Source organism: Culex quinquefasciatus, chromosome 3, assembly GCF_015732765.1.
Source record: "Culex quinquefasciatus strain JHB chromosome 3, VPISU_Cqui_1.0_pri_paternal, whole genome shotgun sequence".
NCBI classification, from domain to species: Eukaryota; Metazoa; Arthropoda; class Insecta; order Diptera; family Culicidae; genus Culex; species Culex quinquefasciatus.
This window is the reverse complement of record NC_051863.1, coordinates 38,591,282-38,614,183: the sequence shown is the minus strand read 5'-3', so window position 1 is coordinate 38,614,183 and position 22,902 is coordinate 38,591,282. Positions and strand designations below refer to the sequence as shown.

General features: G+C 40.4%; 2 protein-coding genes across 5 annotated transcripts in view; one reads left to right on the top strand and one right to left on the bottom strand.

Annotated features, from left to right (window-relative positions):
- The window catches only part of LOC6039388 (nuclear protein localization protein 4 homolog), a 48,117-nt gene that overhangs the window by 15,553 nt on the left and 9,662 nt on the right, over positions 1–22,902 (bottom strand). The gene's annotated exons all lie outside the window — the stretch shown is intronic.
- Positions 2,898–22,784, top strand: LOC6039387. Of its 3 annotated transcripts, none has more exons than XM_038265916.1 (2): positions 2,898–4,459; positions 16,652–22,784. In XM_038265916.1, exons 1-2 carry the CDS (start codon positions 4,457–4,459, stop codon positions 18,911–18,913), a joined length of 2,265 nt encoding a protein of 754 aa, XP_038121844.1. In that variant the 5' UTR covers positions 2,898–4,456; the 3' UTR covers positions 18,914–22,784. The 3 variants fall into 3 exon arrangements, with proteins under 3 accessions (XP_038121844.1, XP_038121846.1, XP_038121847.1); XM_038265918.1 differs by lacking the exon at positions 2,898–4,459 and adding an exon at positions 9,708–10,054; XM_038265919.1 differs by lacking the exon at positions 2,898–4,459 and adding an exon at positions 10,086–10,548.

Here is a 22,902-nt window from a genome sequence, read left to right as displayed (position 1 = left end):
TTAAAGAAAAACAATCAAGAAATAGTACGTGTTCAAAGTCTATCTAAAATAGCCCCTCATTTTCTAATGCCAATATCTCGGCAACTAATGGTTAAATTTTTAATGTTAAAAAATGTAAAATTTGTGAAATTTTTTGATACCATCCAAAAAAAATTCTGAAATCAAAACTATTGAATATTAAAAATCTATGGCAATTACACATTTTATTAAAAGGTATTGTCCCTCGGATATGGGCATCATTTTCATCAAATGATCTGAAATCCTTAAACTGTTAAAACGTATTTAATTTAGTAGTCATAGCTTTTGAAATGGTTGTCGGATCTCCAATTGATAAGACATGTTTTCTCTGAGATTCTGAGTCGATATGTATACGTGAAGGTGGGTCTAGTATGCCAAATAAATTAGTTCATTTTGCAAATGATTTTATAGCCTTTCCTCGACAAGGTGAGGAAGGCAAAAAAAGAGATCTTTGGAAGTCAAAGTATTAGCAATTTTCCCGGAAAAATCATCCCTTATGAGCGGAGTAAATAAGGATTTTTTTTTTCAGAGTGGAAGGAAGAAGTCTCACGTACGTGAAAAATCACACAGCCCAATTTTTATCCCAGAAAGAGGAGAAGTTGGAAGAGGCGTTCCACCGGGAAGGACAGCGGAGGCCACACAGGCATTGACGTCAATAACAAAACTCTCAAATTGCTGTGAGTGTGCGACTATACTCTTCTCCATCGGCTCAGCGCGGGAGCGTCGTGACGCTCTCGCATCAGCACCACAGCATGGTGAGCGCGACTGGCACGGAGTGGAGGCGGACCGAAACAGAGTGGAGACGGGTGGTTGTTTTTGTTTATAATTTTCACGGTGGGACGGATGAACGCGCGCGCACCAGTTCGACGGACGACGAACGTCGGAGAGCGGGCTCAACAGATTGGTGACTTTTTTTTTGTGCTTCTCAAGTTTTTGTTTTTCATTTTTATTGAAGAGCAAGGTGAAGGTGAGAGCGCAAACTGTGTTTGTGGGTGACGAGGGTGGTGTGCGAGTTTTGTTTTGTGAGAACTGTTTGGAGCTCTCTCAGCTGATGTTGATGGTCGAGACGCGGTACATAGTAGGTTAAATAGTTCGGTTTAGAATACTGATTTTACTGCTAATTTTAGGCCTATTGCATATTTTTATCAAAGTAAATATTTATGTTGGTGCACACGAATTTTCAAATAATGATGATAAGTTATTTTAGTTAATGTTGACTCGTAGAATATGTTATTTGAAATTTTGACAATTATTAGAACGGTGTTTTGACTATCCGAAGTGCCATTATTCCGAGGCCTTTGGATAATCGAGTCTGGACTGTATTTCCTGATATTTTTTGTAATCATTGAAACATGAGGAGATGAGTAAGTGATTTCTGATCTTTGAACCGAAAATCCGAACCCTTGTTTGGAAGGTGTTAAATTTCTCTACAAACATTAGTATTATCGCGGACGTCAATAATTAGAGTTCACGCGCGTTGATACGACCGAAGAAGAATGGCCGCATGGCAGCCGCAGAACATTTTTTTTTTGGCAGTTGCCAAAGATTGCCATGAGTTTTCAGCTGACTTTTTGCAAAATAATCAAAACAAACCACGTTGACAGCCAAATCTACACTGAATTTCAGTTCAATTTGCTGCTTTTACACCGCGGTAGTTCGGCGGCTGTAACCTCCTGTCAGTTGAAGCGAAGGAGAAAATAGTAGTTTATGCAACAAGTTGCAAAAAGAGGATTTTTTCAGCACGAGTCGTACATTTATCCAACGAGGTTCACCGAGTTGGATAAATACGAAGAGTGCTGAAAAAATCAAGTTTTGCAGCGAGTTCCATACAACATTTTTTGCAATTCCAAAAAACACACACTGAGTGAAATTTTATGTCAAATTTTCATGTATGTTGTCAATAAATCGTTTAAATCAAAAAATGTTGAAAAGTGTTACTTTTCGAAACAAGTGCTGAAAAGTTCAACTTTTCAGCACCCATTTGAGTGCTGAAAAGTAGAACTTTTCAGCATTTATTTTGAAAAGTGTTGCTATTCGATTCTGTTATTTTTGGTACAGAAAAGTAGGCTATTTCGTCGTTCAAGAATGACAGGAAAAGTACCGTAAACTGGGGTCAATTGGGACACATGGGGCGAATTGGGACAGCAGTTTTAACCATGTTGGAGCACAATATTTTGATTTTTCTGGTTGGTTTCGGTCAGAACAGACTCAGACCAACAATATGTGAACATCCATTTCCAAATTTTAAAGCTTGAAGTGCTCTAAAAACTGCTGTCCCTATTCAGACTGAAGTCCCGATTCGCCCCAGATTACGGTAAGTAGTTTTACGACGGAATTGCAAAAATGATTTTATCGCGCAATAATTCAATGCTCATAATTGAAAATTTTGCTATTAAGACAAATCAAGTATTCTGAGAAAAACACGATTTAGTCGCCAAATCTTTGGCAAGGCAATTTTCCATAAGAATGAAATTCCCTATTTGGTTTTGATTATACCGTTTCTTTTAAAACGGGCAGTTCAGCGATATTCGCATTGCTAAAAAAACGGGAGGAAGTTTGAGCTACCTAAAAAATGAGCGTCACTCTCTTGCTCACTGTCTTGTCTGGTAATATTATGAGTGCCTTGATTACACTATTGTTTATTCTAGACCATTTTCAAAACATCATTATGATGATGGACTCACATCACGTATGGCGCTATTGTGCGATGAAGAGGATTCGTTTTGGGGGGCGTCCGAAACTCTCCAGCCGGAAGACGGGTCAACGGGGGGCGAGCACTCACACTCACGTCTCGCTCAAGTTCACGGTGCGCGCGAGAGAGCGAGAGTTCATCTTGGCCGCCGGTCGTGTGACGGAGCTCCGACGCGCGGCGCCCGTCACCGTGCTGCTCAGATACAGAGAATCGCGTGAGCCGACCGGACTATAGAGGCAAAACTGCGGAAAAATTGAAAGCGAAAATCTCACCAAGTTTTTTTTTGTTGCGTTCGTAACGTTGTTATTATTATATCATCACCGCGCGGCGACCCACAGCACTCGAATTTGTACAACGTAATAGCGGCGGAATCTCGGTTTCGCGAAAAAGGTTGTAAACGCGGCGATTCCATATTGTTCTCCGGTAGTTCCAGCACGGAGTTTTTCCGGAAGTGGGGCAGGACATGACGACAGCAGAGTGACGATGGCCTCAGGGGATAGTGCGTTCAATAACGCGATAAACAGATGTAATAGGCGCCGAAAGTATTGCTGCCTGCTGCTGTACAGGCTGGGGAGATAATCTTTGGCTGACGGAGCATTCGCGGAACTTTGTACGGCCGGATCGAACGAACGAACGAAAAAAAAGATGACGAGCTAAAATGGCCGTCGAGCAAAGTTCGGCTCTGGACAAGCAGTAACGAGTGCTGTAACATCGCAAAAAGTGGTGAGAAAAGGTGCCGATTCCAGCAGGACCATCATCTTCGGGTAGCACATCCCGGTAACGTGGTTGAGGAAGGCAGCCAGGTCGTCAAGGTTGGGAGGAGCTTTTTGGTTGATGCGTAGATTTTGGAACCAGCACCACCACACACACAGACAGGCGCGCGTGGAAAACACAACAAGAAAAAAAAAACAAACAAAACGAGAGAGTGTGAGTTTGTATGGGGAGGGAAAAAAAGCTGGGCGAAGCCGCCAAGTAATCGATAATCAATACGCGAAAACCACTGCGTAGAGGTCCCCAATTAGCCGAAACAATACAATAAATACACACAACCGTTGCGATAAAAGCCCAGCGTGTAAGTTATCTACGAATTCGTCGATGTTTACGAATCGTCAGCGAACCGCTTCGAATAGTAAATATATCTCGTCATCGTGTCTCGAAACTCGATAGTGAAAGCTCGAAAGCTTCTCCTGCTTCGTCATCGGCGTCCAAGTCCTTATCAGTAACGAGTCGTCTGTGCGTTCGTCCTTTCTACATCGTAACAGGTCATCAACACCCGACGACTCCCACAGCTCAACGCACTAAAGTGAAACCACAAAAGCACGTAAATCTTAGTGTGTAGAGCGCGTGTCACGCGTGAACCGTTCGTCCTGTTTCGGCGTCCCCGAAATCTAGTTAATTCCGTGCGTCCACACCAAAATCGTCGTCGTCGTCGTCGTCTATCGATTGGCCCTTGCGCCCAAAACTGAACAGAAACGTGTAAATACACAACAACCATGAATATTCGATTTGAAGCCGCGATAGCCGAGTCGAAATTCAAACCATCGTTGTCGTCGTCCTGAAACTACTACAACTGACAACAAACAACAAAAGAAGTGTGTTAATAACTTTTTTTTCCTGTGATATTACGTAAAAAGTCGAGAGGTAGAGCAAAAGAAAGCGGCGCGGACAATTTCCGGAGCACGAAGGAGGGCCTCGAGGCTAGCCACCGTAGGACGTTGAACCATCAAGCAAGTGTGACCGGCGTGAATGGTAATTGTTGTGTTTTTTTTTCAGCAAATGCGTAGTACCGCAACAACCAAGGATCGTGCGTCTCCACCCTCGGAGGACGACCACGACGACTCCGAATGATGTTTACAGGTTTTCAGGTCGAAGTTCAATGGATTATGTATGAGTCGCCTGCGGGGTTGAGATTCGTGATAAGAGCAGTGATTGCAGGATGTGTCCACTTAAGGAAGCACACGAAAACGAAAACGGGGGTGACCGCAATTTGGGCGCTGCTTGATTGGGGCCCAATTCAAGCGGGTGTGATTTTGAAGAGAGTGATTTTGAGTCTCGGAGAAGGAAACTTCAATACGGTATGATACGGTATGATTCACGCTTGGAATAATAAAGGCTGTCTATTAAATTAAAATAGAGTAGAGGTACCAATTTTTATCTCTAGTTTTCGCCCACTTAACGGGTCTAGACTGTATTTAACTAGCTTAATCCATTTTATTAAAGTTTCTTTTAACATTAAATTCAATCAAAACCTCAGGGAAAATTGAATATTTCATGAGATTTCACACAGAGCACAGGCCCAAAAATTCAACAAAATATTTTATTAAAAATTTCTCACGAAAATAAGTTGTATACACTTGCATTTTTGCAAAAAACAATTCTAAAACAAAAAAGGACAGATATGTATGATCTTAAACTGCCCATGATCGCATAAATGTCCCATATGCAAAAAACAACAAGCTGAGAATTACGCTAGACAAGTTTGTCCCACGCATAAGGCTACTTGCAGGCCTGCAAAATGTTTCCAACCCAGCGTACACATGAAGCAAACCAAAATGTCAGTTCACTGCTAGCATCTGACTGTAAGCCTACTGTGTCCGTTCAACCACTGCCGCCTGACTCGTGCCGGTCGGCTGCTGGAGAATGAGAGACGTGAAAAAATGAGCTACACTCACTCAATTCGTGTCGTATGACTGACTCGTAAAATCCTCTCTAAACACTATTTTGACTATTTTTAAAAAATTGAATGGTTCTAGACTGTGCAAAACACTTAAAACAACCATAACTTATATTCAAAATTACATTTCCACGCATAAATACCAACTTTTTGTGTAAAAACTTGTTTCTTTATGTGTGTGCGTGCAACGTCGAATGAGCGTTGGTCGACTACTGCCTCGCATTGCAGCTGCTCAGTGAGCTAGGGCACTCACGACTGAGTCGGGTTTGTTTATGTCACGGTTTTGCGGTTTAGTGAATGGATCTCAAAAATTCGAGTCAGCGTCACCGATTTTCGAGTCAGGACCCCTGACATTTTCAGCTCTGGCTACTTGTTAATTTTTCGCGAAAAAAATAATTTCCTTCTGATTTCTAGAACAAAGTACTGGATGTTTTGGGCAGTTGAAATATGTAGCCCATCAGTATACGGGGATGGCGTCGCTATTTTTAGACCACGTTTTCCACTTTTTCTCCATCGAAACCGACTACTTTATCGACTTCATTTTGCTGGGCGAGATAGGACGCCGTCTATTTTTAGACGATGACTCAGCACTTTTCCACTCTTGCGCTTAAAAAAACCAGGTGGCAGCACGATGTAACGCCACGTCCCTATGGGAAACCTACTTGTCCGAAATGTCAAGCTCATATATGCGTTTATCCTCTCCATTCCTCATCGGTCAGATGGCCGAGCGGGCTGAGGCGTCAGTCCGAACTATTGGTGCTGGGTTTGAATCCCGCCGGTTGCAACTTTTTTTTTGTTGTTACAAAACTTGTACATGCAACGTGTATTATAAAGTGTGAATGCTTTTGCATGCGATTTTGCCATCGGATTTTTTGCTGTGTACGTAAATATTCAAAAAGCTGTAACTTTTGAGTGAATTTTCAGATCAATTTGGTGTCTTGGGCAAAGTTGTACTCCCAACTTGCAGTCGCATGATTGTGATGCATGGCGGCATGAAAGTATATCAGAATCTGCATGAAATCTGTCCTCATGCATTTTTTTTTGCGATATAGGGGTATGAAATTTTTGCCCGTTACCGACAATTATCGACATTACCGACGGCTGATTGCTTGTATTGGAGAAAAAAAATCTAAACTGAACGAGGATTGAACCATCAACTTCTTGGTTATTGGTCCGACACGCCATAGGGACATGGCGTTACATCGTGCTGCCACCTGGTTTTTTTTAGTGCAAGAGTGGAAAAGTGCTGAGTCATCGTCTAAAAATAGAAGGCATCCTATCTCGCCCAGCAAAATGAAGACGATAAAGTAGTCAGTTTCGATGAGAAAAAGTGGAAAACGTGGTCTAAAAATAGCGACGCCATCCCCCTATAGACGCTTAATGAATAGTGAGGGACAGAGCAGCAACATAATCTTCTCTCTGGAGTGTTGCTCGGGGACGCGCCAGCATTATATGTGTTGGTGAGAAATGCAGATCGCTGACATGCTTGCACGCGGGCAAAAATGAGCTATGAGCTTGCTGCAAAAACTGTTAGAAAATGTAACATTTTCTGCAGCAAATCCACTGTTGCAGATTTTGATATATATTTTTCCTTTGGGTGTAGGTATTGTTGAGGACTATTGATTCCGTGTACCTAACACGGAATAAAAAAATTGCGAATTCTTTTATCAACTTTTTTATTCACAGATACTTAATTTCCCAAAAAACCTTGTTTTTTTGATTTTCGAAATTTTTTGATATGTTTTAGGGGACAAAAACCCGCAACTTTTAAGCTATAGAGAAGTATGGTCAAAAAATTTGCCGCCAAGATATGATTTTTTTTTAAAAAGCGATTTTTGGAAAAAATCGAATTGGACCTCTGATTGCTGAGATATATCGGCTTAAAGAAAAAGAAACATAAAAATTTAAGTTTTCTAAGTCTCACCCAAACAACCCACCATTTTCTAATGCCGATATCCCCGCAAATATGAAACATTCGTGAAATTTTCCGATCTTTTCACAAAACATATTTTGAAAAAAAAAATAAATCAAGACTAGCAATTTAAAAGGGCGAAATATTCAATGTATGGCCCTTTTAAAATGTTAGTCTTAATTTATTTTTTTTCAAAATATTTTTTTCGAAAAGATCGAATGTTTTATTTTGCATTGTTGTCATTTTTTGCATTTTAAGACATTTATCATCACTAACGTATTTTCATAAATGCTTGTTTTTTGAATCCTTTGATTGTACACAGATGAGATATGTAGGGTAGGGGAGCTGGGGGTAAGACGGCCAGGCGGGGTAAGACGGCCACCCACCTGTTTTAATAAGTATACTAATGAATATTACTAAAATGTTTAGCAATACTGTTCCTCATGCTAAATAATGCATATGGAGTCACCTTTGTCAAACGTATTGTTTGAAATAGTATAAAAATAGCTCAAAATGAACAAATAATTTTTGAACTTGAAACTGGATGTAATTTTCATGAATTACAAGTTAGGCATTTTTGTTCGGAAACAATATTTTTTCCTGTCTTCAAATATTTTTTCATGATAAATTGAAGTTTTCCCTAGATTATGTCCCTCGGAAAAGTTTAAAAAAATATTTTATTTGGGGGCAAGACGGCCACCGCCCTCGGGGGGTAAGACGGCCACCCGTAATTTGTAAATTTTATTTAATATAGGTTATATTTTTGACGGTTTTTGACTATTAAGACATATTTGTAGATAAAGGAAAAGCATTTTCAATAAAACTATCCATTTTCAATCAAAATGCTGCTAACTACCGTTTCGACAACATTCTTTACTGTGATATAGCAAAACTCATTGAATAGTATGAAATCCTATCAAACTTTTCATAAAATCGTCAATTCAATATTGTTTACATAATTTTGATTTACTTATTCTAATCAAAATACCCAAACTAATTATTTTGCATCAAATTGTGTTTGTTTTGTAGTAAAAATTCACAGTTTTTCATAAAATGTGGTCGCAATAATATGAAATTCACTGAACCAAAATATGAAATTTTTTAAACAGCATTTTTCTTCACATTTGAAACTTGATTTTTTTCAACCAAAATAGTTTTGATGTTCAGAGTAGTCTGTTCAACCAACCATGTAGGTGTTTGGCTGGATTTAGCAAAGTTATTAAGTTAATTTATAGCACTGACCGTCTTACCCCACATGGGTGGCTGTCTTACCCCGCGTGTTTCGTATATATACGATTTCAATTATTTTTTTTTAAATTGCTGTACAGTATTGAAAATTGGTTTTTAGATCAACTAATTTATGTCATGTCTATAATGGACTACTAGTAGAAAAATATATAAGTAATTTGAGATCAAAATAATCTGTTATATAAATTTTATGAGACTTCTCCCTTAGGGTGGCCGTCTTACCCCCATCTCCCCTAGAAGATGTGTAGGATAACTTTTACGATGAATTAAGCAATTTGTGATACATTTTGTTTAAAAAGTTGAAAGCCAGTTATTGTAATATTTAGTGCTAAATTTAAAGTTTTCTACACGAACAAAAAATGTCTTGCCAAGGAGATTCAAACCCAGTACACACGGAGAGGACTGCCGCTTAGCCAGTACGACCTTCAGACCGGGAAAAAGAAGCAGGAAGTTTGTTAACAAATATGCGTTTGGCATTACCTGAAATTTCATAACGTATTGCAAAATTTATTTCATTTGAAGATATATGAAAATGAAATTAAAGATGCAGTAATCAGGACCAACGATATTTCATATCGTCTCTATTAGATCGTGTTCATATGTTTGTACTAGCGATAGTTGATCGAACTTCTCTGGCTATCACTTCCAGCAGCTGATAATAGTATTGATTATTAATCGGAAAAGCTGAAAACTTCGTGCGCTTCACCCTCACAAACACACCCACGTTCAACGCACTCTGCCTCTATCGTTTTTACTTTACTCCTATCCTCGGGTACCCACATAGTATACGCAAAGTTGCTGGAAAATTCTCTTCCTTCGCCGCCAGACCTGATTTCCCGACGTTTCCTGAATCTGAAGGCAATGTAAATTGCGCCTACATTCCACAATTCCACCCAGCGCAGATGTTTTTCTTCCCACACCGCGTGATGATTCGATCTCTCTCTCTCTCTCTCGCTGGGCGCTTCTTGCGAGCGACTCCGAGTGATGTAAAGTGGAAGCTGGTGGTGGTCGCACAGTTCACAAGGTCACGGTCACTTGGTCCAGCACTCCTCACTCACTGGTGTGTGTGCGGACCAATACCACAGCGTGCGCTAGTGAGTTTCGTGAGTGAGCTTTTCGTGAGCGCGCGCGTATTTCGTGACATTACGTTCGATTTTTTCTCCGCCGACCAGCAAGAGTCCTGCCTTCGGAGCAGCAGCAGCGCCGTAGCCGTCGAGAGGTTTGAAAGATTGCTGCAAACGCGCGCGCGAGGCGCGTTAAAATAGACGCGGTCGATTCGCAGGTGTACGTGCCGTCCGAAGAGTGTGTTTATCCAAAAGCGGGCGTTATTTTTAACCGTGACCAGAGTGTCTCGTGGTGGCCTCGCCTCGAAGATTTTGGCCTTGACGTGAATTTGACGCCGCGGGGGGTTTTTTTATATTTTCCTCGAGAAATGGAAAACAAAGAAACTGTTGCATAAAGCCATCCTCGCCGCAGCATCCACCAAGCCCCTTGGAGTTGGTCCGCGCGCGTAAGTTTTTACTTTCGCTCTCACTCGAGGAGCCTGTTGACACCAGCCTCTAACTCCCGGGAATCGATTGCGGTGGTGGGGGGGGATTGCGTGTTATGTACCACCCCCCCGCACCAAGCCTGTGGGTGGAACTCTCGAGCTCCGTGAAGCCGTCGATAGCGGAAGATCAACAGATTATGTGTGCGTCACTCGTGGCTGGTCGTCGTCGTCGTCGCAGGCCTGGTTGTCCTGGAAGTGCCAAGTTGCCCATTATTCGCGGTCGTTACGCGTCGCGCAAATGTTCGCCAAGTGAGCCATAAAACAGGCAGAGTTCGCTCCGGTGTCAATCGATAAGCTGCGACGAAATAGGAAAAGTTAACGGGGCGAAAAATCTCTCTCTTCAAACCGAAAGGTTTTTGTTTATCCTCCGGGAAATTCGCTGCCAGCGCTCCGGAAAGCTGCGAGTGTGTGTGTGTGTTCGTTTGTTGACCAAAGATTTTCTCGCTATAAATCAGGTTTGTTTAAAGTCTGCCTCGCAGAGCACACCAAATGAGATTTCAATTTCGATTTCGACGCGAGTGTTCGCTTTGACCTTCACCCCCCGGGAGAACGGAGCGGAGCAGGGCCACTCCCGCCCGTTCTCCAGCTGCCTGGAAGAGGGGGTGTACCTCAAACTGTGCAGCATAATAACAAGCGTGTGTATGGGTTGTGTACATGGAGCAATTGGTGTGTGCGTGTGCACTCACTCTCGCTTTCCGTTTCTGTTTTTATGCTGCTGCCACCCCGATGATGGTCGAACTTCCGTCACTGTTTCGTCACGGAAGAGGGGGCCTCTCATGCAGGGAGGGAAAATCCAGCTGTCCAGCCTAGTGTGTGACAAATTTGGGGCTAGCATAGCGGAATCAATTTGCACAAAACAGCGATCAAGCTGTGATGGAACCTGGTATGCACGACTAATCGGAATCCGGATTGATGGATAGGTCCGAATCAAGATAAATGAAGTAGTGGTGAATACCATATGGTGAAAAAACATTGCTGAAATTATTCCATGTTGGAAACTCATCGTGGTACTTTTTCAAAGTGTTCCGCAGGCAACAGGTGTAAATTTGAGAAAAAAAAGCTTAAGCTTTGTTTTAAACACGTGAAAACCTTACGATCACAAATTTGCTCTTCAAATGTTTGTATAAGAACTTTTCGATAGGTAGTAATTTGTTCCAGAAACTACGAAGGTTTTTTAAAGCACTCACAAATAAAAATACTGATTAACAGTTACATTTTTCGCGCTCATGCTCTACACATTGTCACAAATTGAAAAACGAACATCATGCTTCTTGAAAAGAGCAAAATTACTGAAATTTGATTTTTTGCCAGCCATTTCTTTGCGTGACAATGAAAGTGTATTAAAACTTTATAACAAATTTCGATTTTAAGCTTCCCATTTTTTTCTCGAGACCAAATGTTGTTTAATGTTTTCATTTTCAGAATGCTTCAAAAGATCGCAATTACCTACTGGTTGTAAACAAAGCCGTTTTCGATAAAGGCTTCATACCAAATGCACAGTTTCCATAAAGCTTGGGATTTTTCATCTCTATTTTATTTATTTTTTTAAACTCAAAATCAATAAAGCTCCGGTTGTTTTATAGTATTATGTAAATTATTACTGCAAAGTATGAAATGGTTATCACTGGAAATTGAAATTTATTTTAATGTTAAATCTAAATTCTAAGTTTGGCCAGAAAAGATTTAAAACAACCACATATAAAAAAATTTAATACAAAATTTCTTCAGACGCTTTTCAATTATTCCATTAAAAAAAACTCGTTGAAATTTCAAGATGATTTTTTTTTCAAAATTGGCTCGAATGCGTTTTTTGTGTTGTTTGTTGGCTGAAATTTTGTGAGTAATTTTTCATAATTAGGTCGTTAACACAAATCAACAATTATGACAGCTATTCAAACAAAAGTTCTACAAAAATACGGTACCTTGAATTTTTTTTTATTTTTTTTATCGATTTAATATCTTCGCCACAATTGTTTGCATTCAAGGGATGAAATCTAGGAAAAAATGTCAGTATTTTTTCGCTTTGTCACATGAAACACAAATTGTGCAGAAAAAAAGAAACGTTTGTGGATATTTTCAATTACTGAAAATGTTATCTTTAGATTTTTTTTCGAAAAAGTCTTTAACAAAGTCAAACTTGTTTGATTGATTTTCAGATCAATCACATTTGAAAAAAAGAAAAACCCAATGTTTGATTCCATCTTGAATCCACCGCAATGTGATTGTGTGTGTAGCAAATAAATGGTATTGACAGTAGAACTCGGAACATATTTTATTTAAAAAATATTTTTAAATTTCCAATAATTTTTCGCATTCGCATGGAGATGGTGATCTTAGCGGGTTGCAGACTGATTTTCGTCATGTATGTGTGACAATTGTCCAGCCAATGTTGCTTAGAAATTGATTAGGAATTAAACCAATTCTACCATAACATGACAGGTACCACCATGAAAGCTATCCATTGCCGGCCGCTCCCATCTGCACTATTCACCAGGAGAGTAATAAGGATTAGGAGCACGGGAAGTGTTGATGCTGAACTTAGAAATATTTTAAATTTCCAATAAATTTTAAACAAAAACACTTAAAATACCTAAAAAAGAAATTGTTTTAATTTTCGACATCGATTTACAGTTTTCAACGCGATTTTTATGCTTTTTTTAAGTTGAAAGTTGAATAATTAACCATTTCAAATATCTTGAATACTAAATATTTCTGACATTTCAAAAGAAAACAAAAAAACCCAAATTTGATAAATTTTAAATACATTAGAATTTTTCGCACAGATTTTTCATCAATTAAACCAACATAAATTTTATTTCAAGGTTTTGTATGTGTTTAGTTTTTTTTCTAAATAATTAAAAGAGAGCATTTACAAAAAAACAGATTTTGTAATCAAAATGTTTTACAGCAAAATTGTTTAATGTTATAGAATCATTTTCAAGTTATTATTGAAAAACATTTGAAAACAAAAATGATGAACTAATTTGATTGTTTATTAAGCTTGTTGAATTCATAAAATGTTCAAGACTTCAATAACATAAGGATGTGTTTAGTTTGATGATTCATTCTAGAGAATCTGTATTTGTTAGAAAAAAGAAATTTCAAATATTCTAATCAGCACAAGTGCACATTTATTCACTCAACATTTAATTAGACATTTTAAAAACAAGTTCGTAAGAGATAAAAAAAATCAAGTACTCAACAAAAATAAATTAAAAGCCAAGTAGCGTGAGTCTATTACACAGAGACAAACCTAATTTTCCAAAATTGTCGAAGTTTGTCGAATTTTAACTTAACTTTTTATATTCTTCTGGTTCACAGCAAAAAAATATGTAAATTTGGAAGGTGTAATTTTAGAAGGATGAATTTTACCTCTTTTATGATGTAATTTAACCTCAATTTAGACTGAAAAGGTGACATTACACCAAAATAGTGGTAAACTTACACATTTTCAGAGGTAAAATTACACATTTTTTCTGACATAAAAGATGTGTTTTCGTCAGTCAAATTCCCGGTTTTTTCCGAAGTGGCTACCCTGCTTTATAATAATGTAATTTTTTATTTTGAAATCAAAATGAAAAGTTAAAAAAGCGATAATGTAATAAGGGATCGTGCATAGAAAAAAATCATGGTAATATTACATCTGGGAAGGGGTACATCTTTTATGTCAGAAATAATGTGTAATTTTACCTCTGAAAATTTGAATTTTTACCACTATTCTGGTGTAATATCGCTTTTTCAGTCTAAATTGATGTAACATTAAATCATAAAAGAGGTAATATTTAACCTTCCAAAATTACACCTTCCAAATTTACACATTTTTTTACTGTGTGAAAATTTGATTTTCGAAAAATGTGTTTTTTACCATAATTTGTTTTATCTTTTTGTATGGAGCGAGGTTTTTTGACATATGATATGTTTTGGACCAACAAAAAAAATACTGTACTTCGAAAAAAAGTTCCTACTTTTTTCAATTTGTATTGTGTCAAGGTTTTTTGAAGTAAAGTAAGATTTATGAGGAAATTTTCGTATGTTTGGCAGGTTAAGCACTCGATCCTAACTCCTTCCAATTAGCTGAATTTCACTATTTAAACAACTAATTTTGCAAAACTTTTGATAGAAACTTGCTTGCTCACTTCTTATTGAGCTACACAGAAAAAAATAATGTAAATTTGGAAGCTTTAATTTTGGAAGGTTGAATATTACCTCTTTTATGATATAATTTTACCTCAATTTAGACTGAAAAAATGACATTACAACAGAAAAGTGGTAAAATTACACATTTCCAGATGTAAAATTACACCTTTTTTCTGACATAAAAGATGTACCCCTTCCCAGATGTAATATTACCATGATTTTTTTTTTCTGTGTATTTATCACTCGATTTCAGTTGAAAAAGCTTTTAATTAGCTTTAATTGAATGCCAAAGTTCTGACCTGCCAACATTCGAGGCACGCTGGAGTTAGATGCTGTTCCCCTATTATGAGCTATTGTGAAATGTTCACATAATGTCCAGTTATCATGTAAGAGTTATTTTGAAGTGTAATTTTGCTTGAAAAAATGTTTTAAAATTTTTTTATATTTTGTCAACTACTTTTCACCTATGAAATTTAATTTTTGAAAAGTTCACAAAGTTTTCCACAAGTTTCTTGTTTTGATCCGTCCCACTAATTTTACATCGAGGATATCTTGAAAATCAATTATCCCATAAATTGCATAAAATCCAGAAGCTAAGATTCGCGACTGACCTTTGAGAAAGGTCAATGTTTACAATGGAAGGATAAACAAATGAGAGCATAAATAAATTTGGATAATTTTATTAAATTTGGATAATTTTATTAAATATTCACGGAAAAACTTTAACTTTTTTTTTTTAATTCATGGTAAAGCGTTTACAAACTGTTCATTAGAATTACGTGCATTGTTTTTATTTCGGTCTGGTCGAATTTAATGGAAATCAATTAAAAAAAAAGAATTGAGAAATAAATAGTACAGAATTTTACCCACACTATTCCAGATAATTACTGTAATTGACGTTGCGCAAACATCTCTCGACCGGTGCCCACGTGTCACCCCTTCGAAGCTAACCCTTATTTTTGCCGTCGCCCAGAGACCCGGATTCCAATGGCAATATCGTGTGCTGATAGCGCACTGCTTTGCCGCATGATGACGATTCCCAATTTGGGACGCGTTGTGATTTTCTGCGCTTGTCGTGAGCACCTCACCCACGTCACGGCGCGCTAATTTGAGCATTATTTAATTTGGACCAATTTTCGCGTGCACATGACCAAGCAAGCATGTTGTGCGGAGTCCAGCTTCTCGGAGACACACTCGTGCAACGCACACTCTTCTTCTCAGCAAGTCAACAAGTTTCTTTGTAAACTCGTTACCTTGGAAGCCCAAGGCAGCCCAAAAAAAAAGACGGTCAAGTGACTCGAGGAAACTTCTCGACCTCAAGCAGCGTTTGACACACAAAGAGCCTTCGGGGCATGTGGCTCTACTTTCGTATACACATTCTAGCCCTGTCCAGCATAATGATTTAGTGTGGAGTAGTATCACTCCAACGAACGGCAAAATGAGATTCCCCTCCTTTGGGTTGGGATCCTTTTTTGCCCAGATTCCGGAGCCGGACTCCTGTTGCCAAGGATTGGGTCGGTGTGTGTGTGCGTCTTATTACATTAATAACGATCGCAAACAGAGATTCGCTCTTCGAATCAGAGTGGACGCGGGGAGCATCTCGTAAAATTAATTAATTTATTTGCCTTTTTCCAGCTGTTTGTGGTGGTAATTTTGACGGGTGGAGAAGGGGGGGGGGGGCTTGGGGTGCTATTTCACCCGCACACAAATACGAATGCGAATAAAACGTGGCGCCAAAGAAAAACGTCGTAATTCGGAGGATCCGCCTGGGAGTCCAAGTTTGTGTGTTGTTTTTTTGCTTCTTTTTTATCTGAGGCGGTATTTTGGCTAAATTTAGCTTTATTACGGCTTTTGTGGGGCCGAAGTGTGTGTGTGTGTGTTCAAAAGGGATGCTGTTGATTTTTTTCCTTGTTTTTGTGTGATGGCAGGATACGAATCGATACGGATGTTAAGATCAAACCATTTCTTGGAATGGTTGGTCCCTATATCAATACTCGTATAAGGGCATTCTAATTTGCTTTAAATAGTTTTGTCTCTTGACGGGAACAATTCAAAGCTCAAATGTTTTTTTTTATTTTTGTTTATGTCAACACTTTTTGTTTGTTTGCAGCATTCAAAAACTGTAATTGAATTCAAGTCAAGCTTAGAGCTTCATGGCCAACTTGGAGATTTTGTTAGTTTTCGCCCCACAATTTCTGCTTGACACATAATGAATGATTAATCCAAAAGAAAAAAATAGGGCAAAATATCGATTTACAAAAATCTAGTGTCCATCACGGTGTTGCCGGAAGCGAACACAAAAAAAATGTTTGGGACGACCTCAATTACTTATTGAATTAGGCCAGTGCGGCACTCGCACTTTGTTAATCAAAAAATTTAGCCCTGTTACGAAATCAAATTAACTAATTTTCCCCTTTCCAGACGATGGACTTTACGCCGCTGCCGTCCGAGCTGGAGGAGCTGATCCTGTGCAGCTGCTGCCACCTGCCGTTCAACGACACGGACGCGGTGCCGAAGCTGTTCTCCTGCCGGCACTACTTCTGCCTCAAGTGCGTCCAGCAGGTGCTGATGAAGGGCAGCGAGCTGTACTGCGTGCACTGCTGGAAGCGCACCGAGCTGAGCGGGCTGGCCGACATGAAGCCGGAGAACCTGCCGACGCACAACGCGATCCTGTACCTGTCGCAGAACCTGAGCATGATCTCGAGCAGCGGCAGTCCGGCCGCGAGTGGGGCCCCGTCAACGGCGGCGGCGGCGGCGGCAGTTGGGGGAAGTGTTGGCGGTGTGAGTGGAAACGGGACGAAGAAACCGCCCGACAAGAGTGGCACGAACGGGACGGCCAGTACGGCGGCGGTGGTCGTCAGTAGTGTAACGACTAGTGTAACAAGTGCGGTTAGCGCCAGTGCGGCGAGCAATGGCAGTGCGAACGGGAATGGTATCGGGATTGGGGGTGGCAATGGCGGTGGTAATACGGGTGGAGCGATCGGTTCGGGAAAGTATCGAAGTAAGGGCGAAAACTGTCTAACGCACGCGATGCCAAACGCGCTGTGGTGTCTCAAGTGTAACGTGCTGCTGTGCCGGGCGTGTGCCAGCACCGAGGAGCACCGTAATCACACGGTGAAGACGCAGGCCGAGGCGCGGGACCAGATCCGGTCGGATATTGCGTCGGACTTGCTGCTGATGCAGAAATCGTTGTCCGAGCTGCAGCACTTTGTGTTTAAGCAGCGTGACTTTCTGCTCAAGATTCTGGAGGCGTGCACGGCGCTCAAGACGCAGGTCGAAACGGAACTGATCAACCATCTGCCCACGTTCGAGGTGGCCGAAATACGAAGTAATCTTACCAAAGCAAAGCTGTTTCTCAGCATGCTCGAGCAGCAATCGCCGGCAGAGGCGTACAAGCTGTACGCGAATTTGAATATCGAGAAGCAACGTCTTCAGTCCAAGTACCAGGAGATGTACCTGCAGTGCAAACTGGACGATCTGATCCAGCATTACGGCGTTTTGTTTGACTTTGAGCTGATCAAGCAGGCTCTCTCGAATCTGAACACGATCGATCCGATTTCGTTCGGGAACGGTGCAATCGGTGGAGGTCTCGGAGTGACCGCCAGTGGCGCCACCATTAACGGACATCACAACTCGATCCTGCTACTGGCCAACTACTGCATCTCGCAGCTGTACTCCCGGCACATCCTGACCACAAAGCATCACCAGCAACAGCAGCAGCAACACCACCATCATCAGCAGCATATGGACCACAGTCTCAGCTACTCGCAGTCGAGTGCCGTGGTTCCACACTCCCCGAACCACGGCGGTCTACTCGGAGGACCACCCGGAATGCCACAACCACCGCAGCTCTCCGGAAGCTACGCCAGTCAACTCAACGATATGGCCATCATCATTGCGCCTCCCCTGCACCAATCCGGCAGCCGAACCGACGGATCCAACTCGGCGCGAACGTCCGGCTCCGGGTCGGCCTATCTCAGCGAGATTCTCAACGGAAGCGCCATGCAGCATCTGCATCAACATTCCGGATCTTCCCAGCACCAGCCGTTGACGCCGCCGGGCCACCCGCTGTCGTCGTCTTCTTCCAGCGTGGTTTCCCTCGTTCCTTCCTCGGCCCAGCAGCAGGTCCAGAAGCAGGTACAGGCCGCGGTCGGTTCGCTGCTGTGCAACCCGTCCGTGCACGTGTACCCGATCTACTACTTCAACATCGAAATCAACGGGCAACCGTTCGGGCGGGTCCTGATCGAGGTGCGCAACGACGTCGCCCCCAAGATGGCCAAGAACTTTGGCGCGCTCGCCAGCGGCGATCTCGGCTTCGGCTACAAGGGCTGCAGCATCTTTCAGTGCTGGGAGAACGAGAGCATCATCACGGGCGACTTTGAGCTGAACAACGGGCGCGGCGGCCGGTCCGTGTTCGAGGAGGGCTTCTTCATGCCGGACGACACCAAGATCCTGGCGATCCGCGGCTCTGTGGGGATGCGGCGCAGCCAGAAGCGCCACGACAACATGGGCCTCGTCGGGTCCCAGTTCCGGATCATCCTGCGCGAGATGCGCGGCTTCACCGGGATCTTCGCGTTCGTCGTGGAGGGACTCGAGCTGGTCGAGAAGATCAGCCAGGCCGGCGACTCGGCCGGGAAGCCGCAGAGCAGCGTCATGATCGTCAACTGCGGCAAGTGGCAATAGGGTGGTTGGTTTGGTTGGGGTGAGAGAAATACGTATCTGGACAGCCGGCTGTTGATAGTTTTTATGTTATACACTTGTTTCGGTATTAGAGCGGCTTTTGTTAGCGCAGGGTGTGTTACAATTTTATTAGACTATTTTTGTAGGTTAATGGCGGTGCGTGAAGCTGCGGACTATTGAGTGGTTGCACTAAGCACTTACTAAGAGAGAAATTCGAAATAGAGCAAAATGAGAGCTCATTGATTGAGTTCCGAGTTTTTCTGGAGTAGATTCAATCTCACTAAAACATTCGCAAATAAAAAGTCAAACGTAGCCTCATGTGCTGTCACATTTCTTAACAGGATAATGTTTGTAAACAATATGTAAACAATCAAATCTAGTGACACCTAAGGTGGTAATAGACTACGCCAAACAAACAAACTCGCACTTTTTGACGTTTTGTCTTATTTGTTTGCCTGCATACATTTTGCCCTGCCTGCGAGTTTGTCGCAAACAAGTTTGCGAATTTGGCAAACGGTCAAACACGAAAAGTGCGAATTTGTTTGTTTTTGTCACAGTCTAATGCTTCCTTCAGAAGAAATCGGAATTATTTATGAAAATAACTCTTGGATGATCATTTGCACTCATTAGTCCGCACTTTCCGCGCACTCGCGTCACTTTATATAGGAAAAAAATGCATTTCTCGCAAAAACGTAGCTGTTGAACTTTTAAGTGAAATATTTTACTAGTGTGTAGTTGAAGAAAAAAAAAAACACGTCGAACGGGGATTGGAAAACCAAATAAAGTGACGGATCAAATCCGGCCGACATAAAATGCAAAAAATCTGAAAAAAATAACTTAGAATTTTATCAGCGACAAAAAAACAAAACGCTGAAACTTACTTAAGGGAAACGGTACACGACTGTAGGGTTTAAGGCATCGCGAGTAACGACTTTCGGAAAACGGATCGAAATTAAGCTAATATTTATCATCGTCTAGTTGTAAACAGTCCAAGTCCCTAATCACATCTTATAAAGAGAGAGAAAAAAAAACGACGAAAGGCGAGAACCAGTACAGGGTGACACAGTTTTTCATTTAACCTAGTTACCAAAGTTTCCTAGCAGCGAAGCAAAACGAAGGATCTTTTTAGACGGATAGAAGAAGAAGAGAGAGAGAGAGAGCATAAAAGGACAAACGAAAGTGGAACAAAATCTTGATACTACACTAACCTATTCCACCGATCAATATGAGAAGAGAGAAGGGAAGAGAAAACCGATTTCGTTTTACTACTACTATCCGTGATTTCAGGTACGATTCAGCGATTCGCAAAGCGAGCGTAGTTTTTAAGGGAAAACGTGCGAAATAAACAATACATATATGATTCGGCATAGTCGAAAACGCGAGCAACTTTTATGGAAAGCGAAATACACACACACAACACACCCTCTCACTGTATAACTTGTAATGAAGCATGTAAAACGTATATGAAAAGCTAATCCAACATTAAAAAAAAACACAAGAAACAAAATCAGATGGAAAAGAAAGTACAATAACAAGTGAAATCGTTATTCACGCGGAATGTTGTCGAGAAACGGGATAAATCTAGCAAATAATGTAAGTCTATTTAAACAGAAAACCAGAAACAAAAAAAAAGTGGTGAATGTACACAGAGTCTATTTTACTGAACGGTAGTCGATCGAGAAAAAAAACAAGAAAATGCAAAAAAAGATAGTAAAATGTGTTAGTGTTGCTAATATATCTATTTATACATGCAGAACGCGTAAACCAGCAAGATGATTGTAGCGAAAAAACTAGCTGAGACCCCCCTCTAATCTTATGCGAAAGATAGTAAACACTTGACACCTGCTTGACAGCCGTCAGCGTTGGATATCGACGAAAGATCATTGAATGATTTTTGAGAGAATTTCAAGAGAAATGCAGATCTCACTAATACATTCACGCGTGAAACGTCGAACGCTCTCAAAATGAAGTTTTGAGATGATTCCATCGCTGATAAACCTACACAAACATCACACACACCTACACAAGTTCCCGAATTATGTCGTTAGGAATAGTTTATGAACGCGAAAGAAGAGACTGAATGTTTTCGAAAACGATGAAAGCTAAACTAGGGATAACAACACGTTGCATTACGAAATATCGCAGAACCGAGTAAAAACAATAGTTAAACGTCATAAACATCGGAGCGAAAAATACAGAACGAGCAGTTTCGGACCACACGAATACATAGAAAAAAGCGGAACTACCAACTTCACACACACCGACATAATTTAACCAAAACAATCGAAAAACGGACTTTAGGCCAGCGTTAACCAAGGCAGCAGAGTGTACTTCGAAAGAGTGTAAAAATACATAAAACGGGTTTGCGGAAAAACAAAATAGTCTAACAAGAAATCGAACCAACTTCAAATTGCTCCAGCAAAACTGGCAACACTGCGCGCACTCGAAATCACTAGCTAAAATGGCAGTTTCAAACACGTCAACACAGAATTTGCGCAGCAAAGTAGAAGGGAAAAGTAGTGTGGTCTGAGACTGAAAACCCCGGGCTTACTTTGCGCGTGTACACTCTGACATTTGGTTTTGAACAACAATCACTTGAGTTCTGGCAACACGGTAGAGGATCTTAGATCCACTTGCTACACACATGACGTCATGATGGAATGAAACGTAAGGCCTTTCAAATTGGTACAAGATCGAGATAATCAAGCGGAATGATTTCGGGATAAATTTATTGAACCTCTATTGATATGAATCCACGTGTATCACTTTACAAATCGTTCGAACAAGCAAAAAGTAAAATAAAACTCAATTACAGAACAACATGCAAACAATGTAATCGTCGTTAGTAGTCGTCGTCAGCAGTGAAACTATGTTATCAAAGAGCTAACAGTACAGAGCAAACGTAAGATCGACGTAAATTAAACAACAAAATAGAGCAAAATTATAATATCCAACATGCTTACCAATCGATGTTGTATCTCTTATTGTATCTTACGAGTGCGTGCACGCACGACTAATAAAATTAGCCGAGAACAAAAGTATAACCAACCAATTTAACGAGCAAACAAAAAAAAACAACAAACAAGCCATCAAATGTTTACGTAACGCTGTAGTTTTAAACTATTACGAAATAAAAAAGAGTAAAAATGCAATTCTATCAATTACCAACAGCACACCATTTGAAGATAAAATAACCAGATAAACACTCACACACACACATACGGAACCGTAAATGCACATTAAACATACACACTTACACGTTAAAAACAAGTGAACAAAAAAGGAACGCAAACTGTACCTGGTGTTAGAGAGCAAGAATAAAACAGAACAACAAAAACATATTAACAAATAGTACACATAAAATAACGGATTGTAATGATTGCGCGAAAAAAAAAACCAAACATAAAAATCGAGAGGAGAGTGAAAAGAAACGATAGATATATTTTTGTCTTCAACTTCGGAACTGCAGCGCATGTAAAAGAAAAAAAATAGCATCCACTCTATTAAGATGAACGTTTAAACCCAAATCGAACACGAAACCCTGCAGATCTGTTGCACCTCGGAACTGGCTCTTTCATAAAAAAGGTTATCAAGTACCAACGTATCCACAATTCCTATTAAGTTCAAATGTTAAAATCTCACTAAAAGAAACCAAAATTCACAACCAGAACGGAAAAAAATAAACATAAATGACGAACGCAACTTACCAAAAAAAAATGCAAATGTTAGCAAAACAGAACTACCATTACAATCTACCTATATATCTACTATCGGTGAGCGAAACAAAAAAAAAATGAACAAGAAGCGAACATAAAGCGAATATATAAAAATTCCACGGAATGGAAGCGGACCGGATCGTATAGCGAAAAAAAAACAAACACACCCAACAAAATGAAAAGTTTCACGACAAAACTAATGATGCAATAAACAGAAGAAAAGGACCCCGGGGAGGTGTTTTCATTGAATGGGGCAGAAAAGAAAGAAAAAAAAAC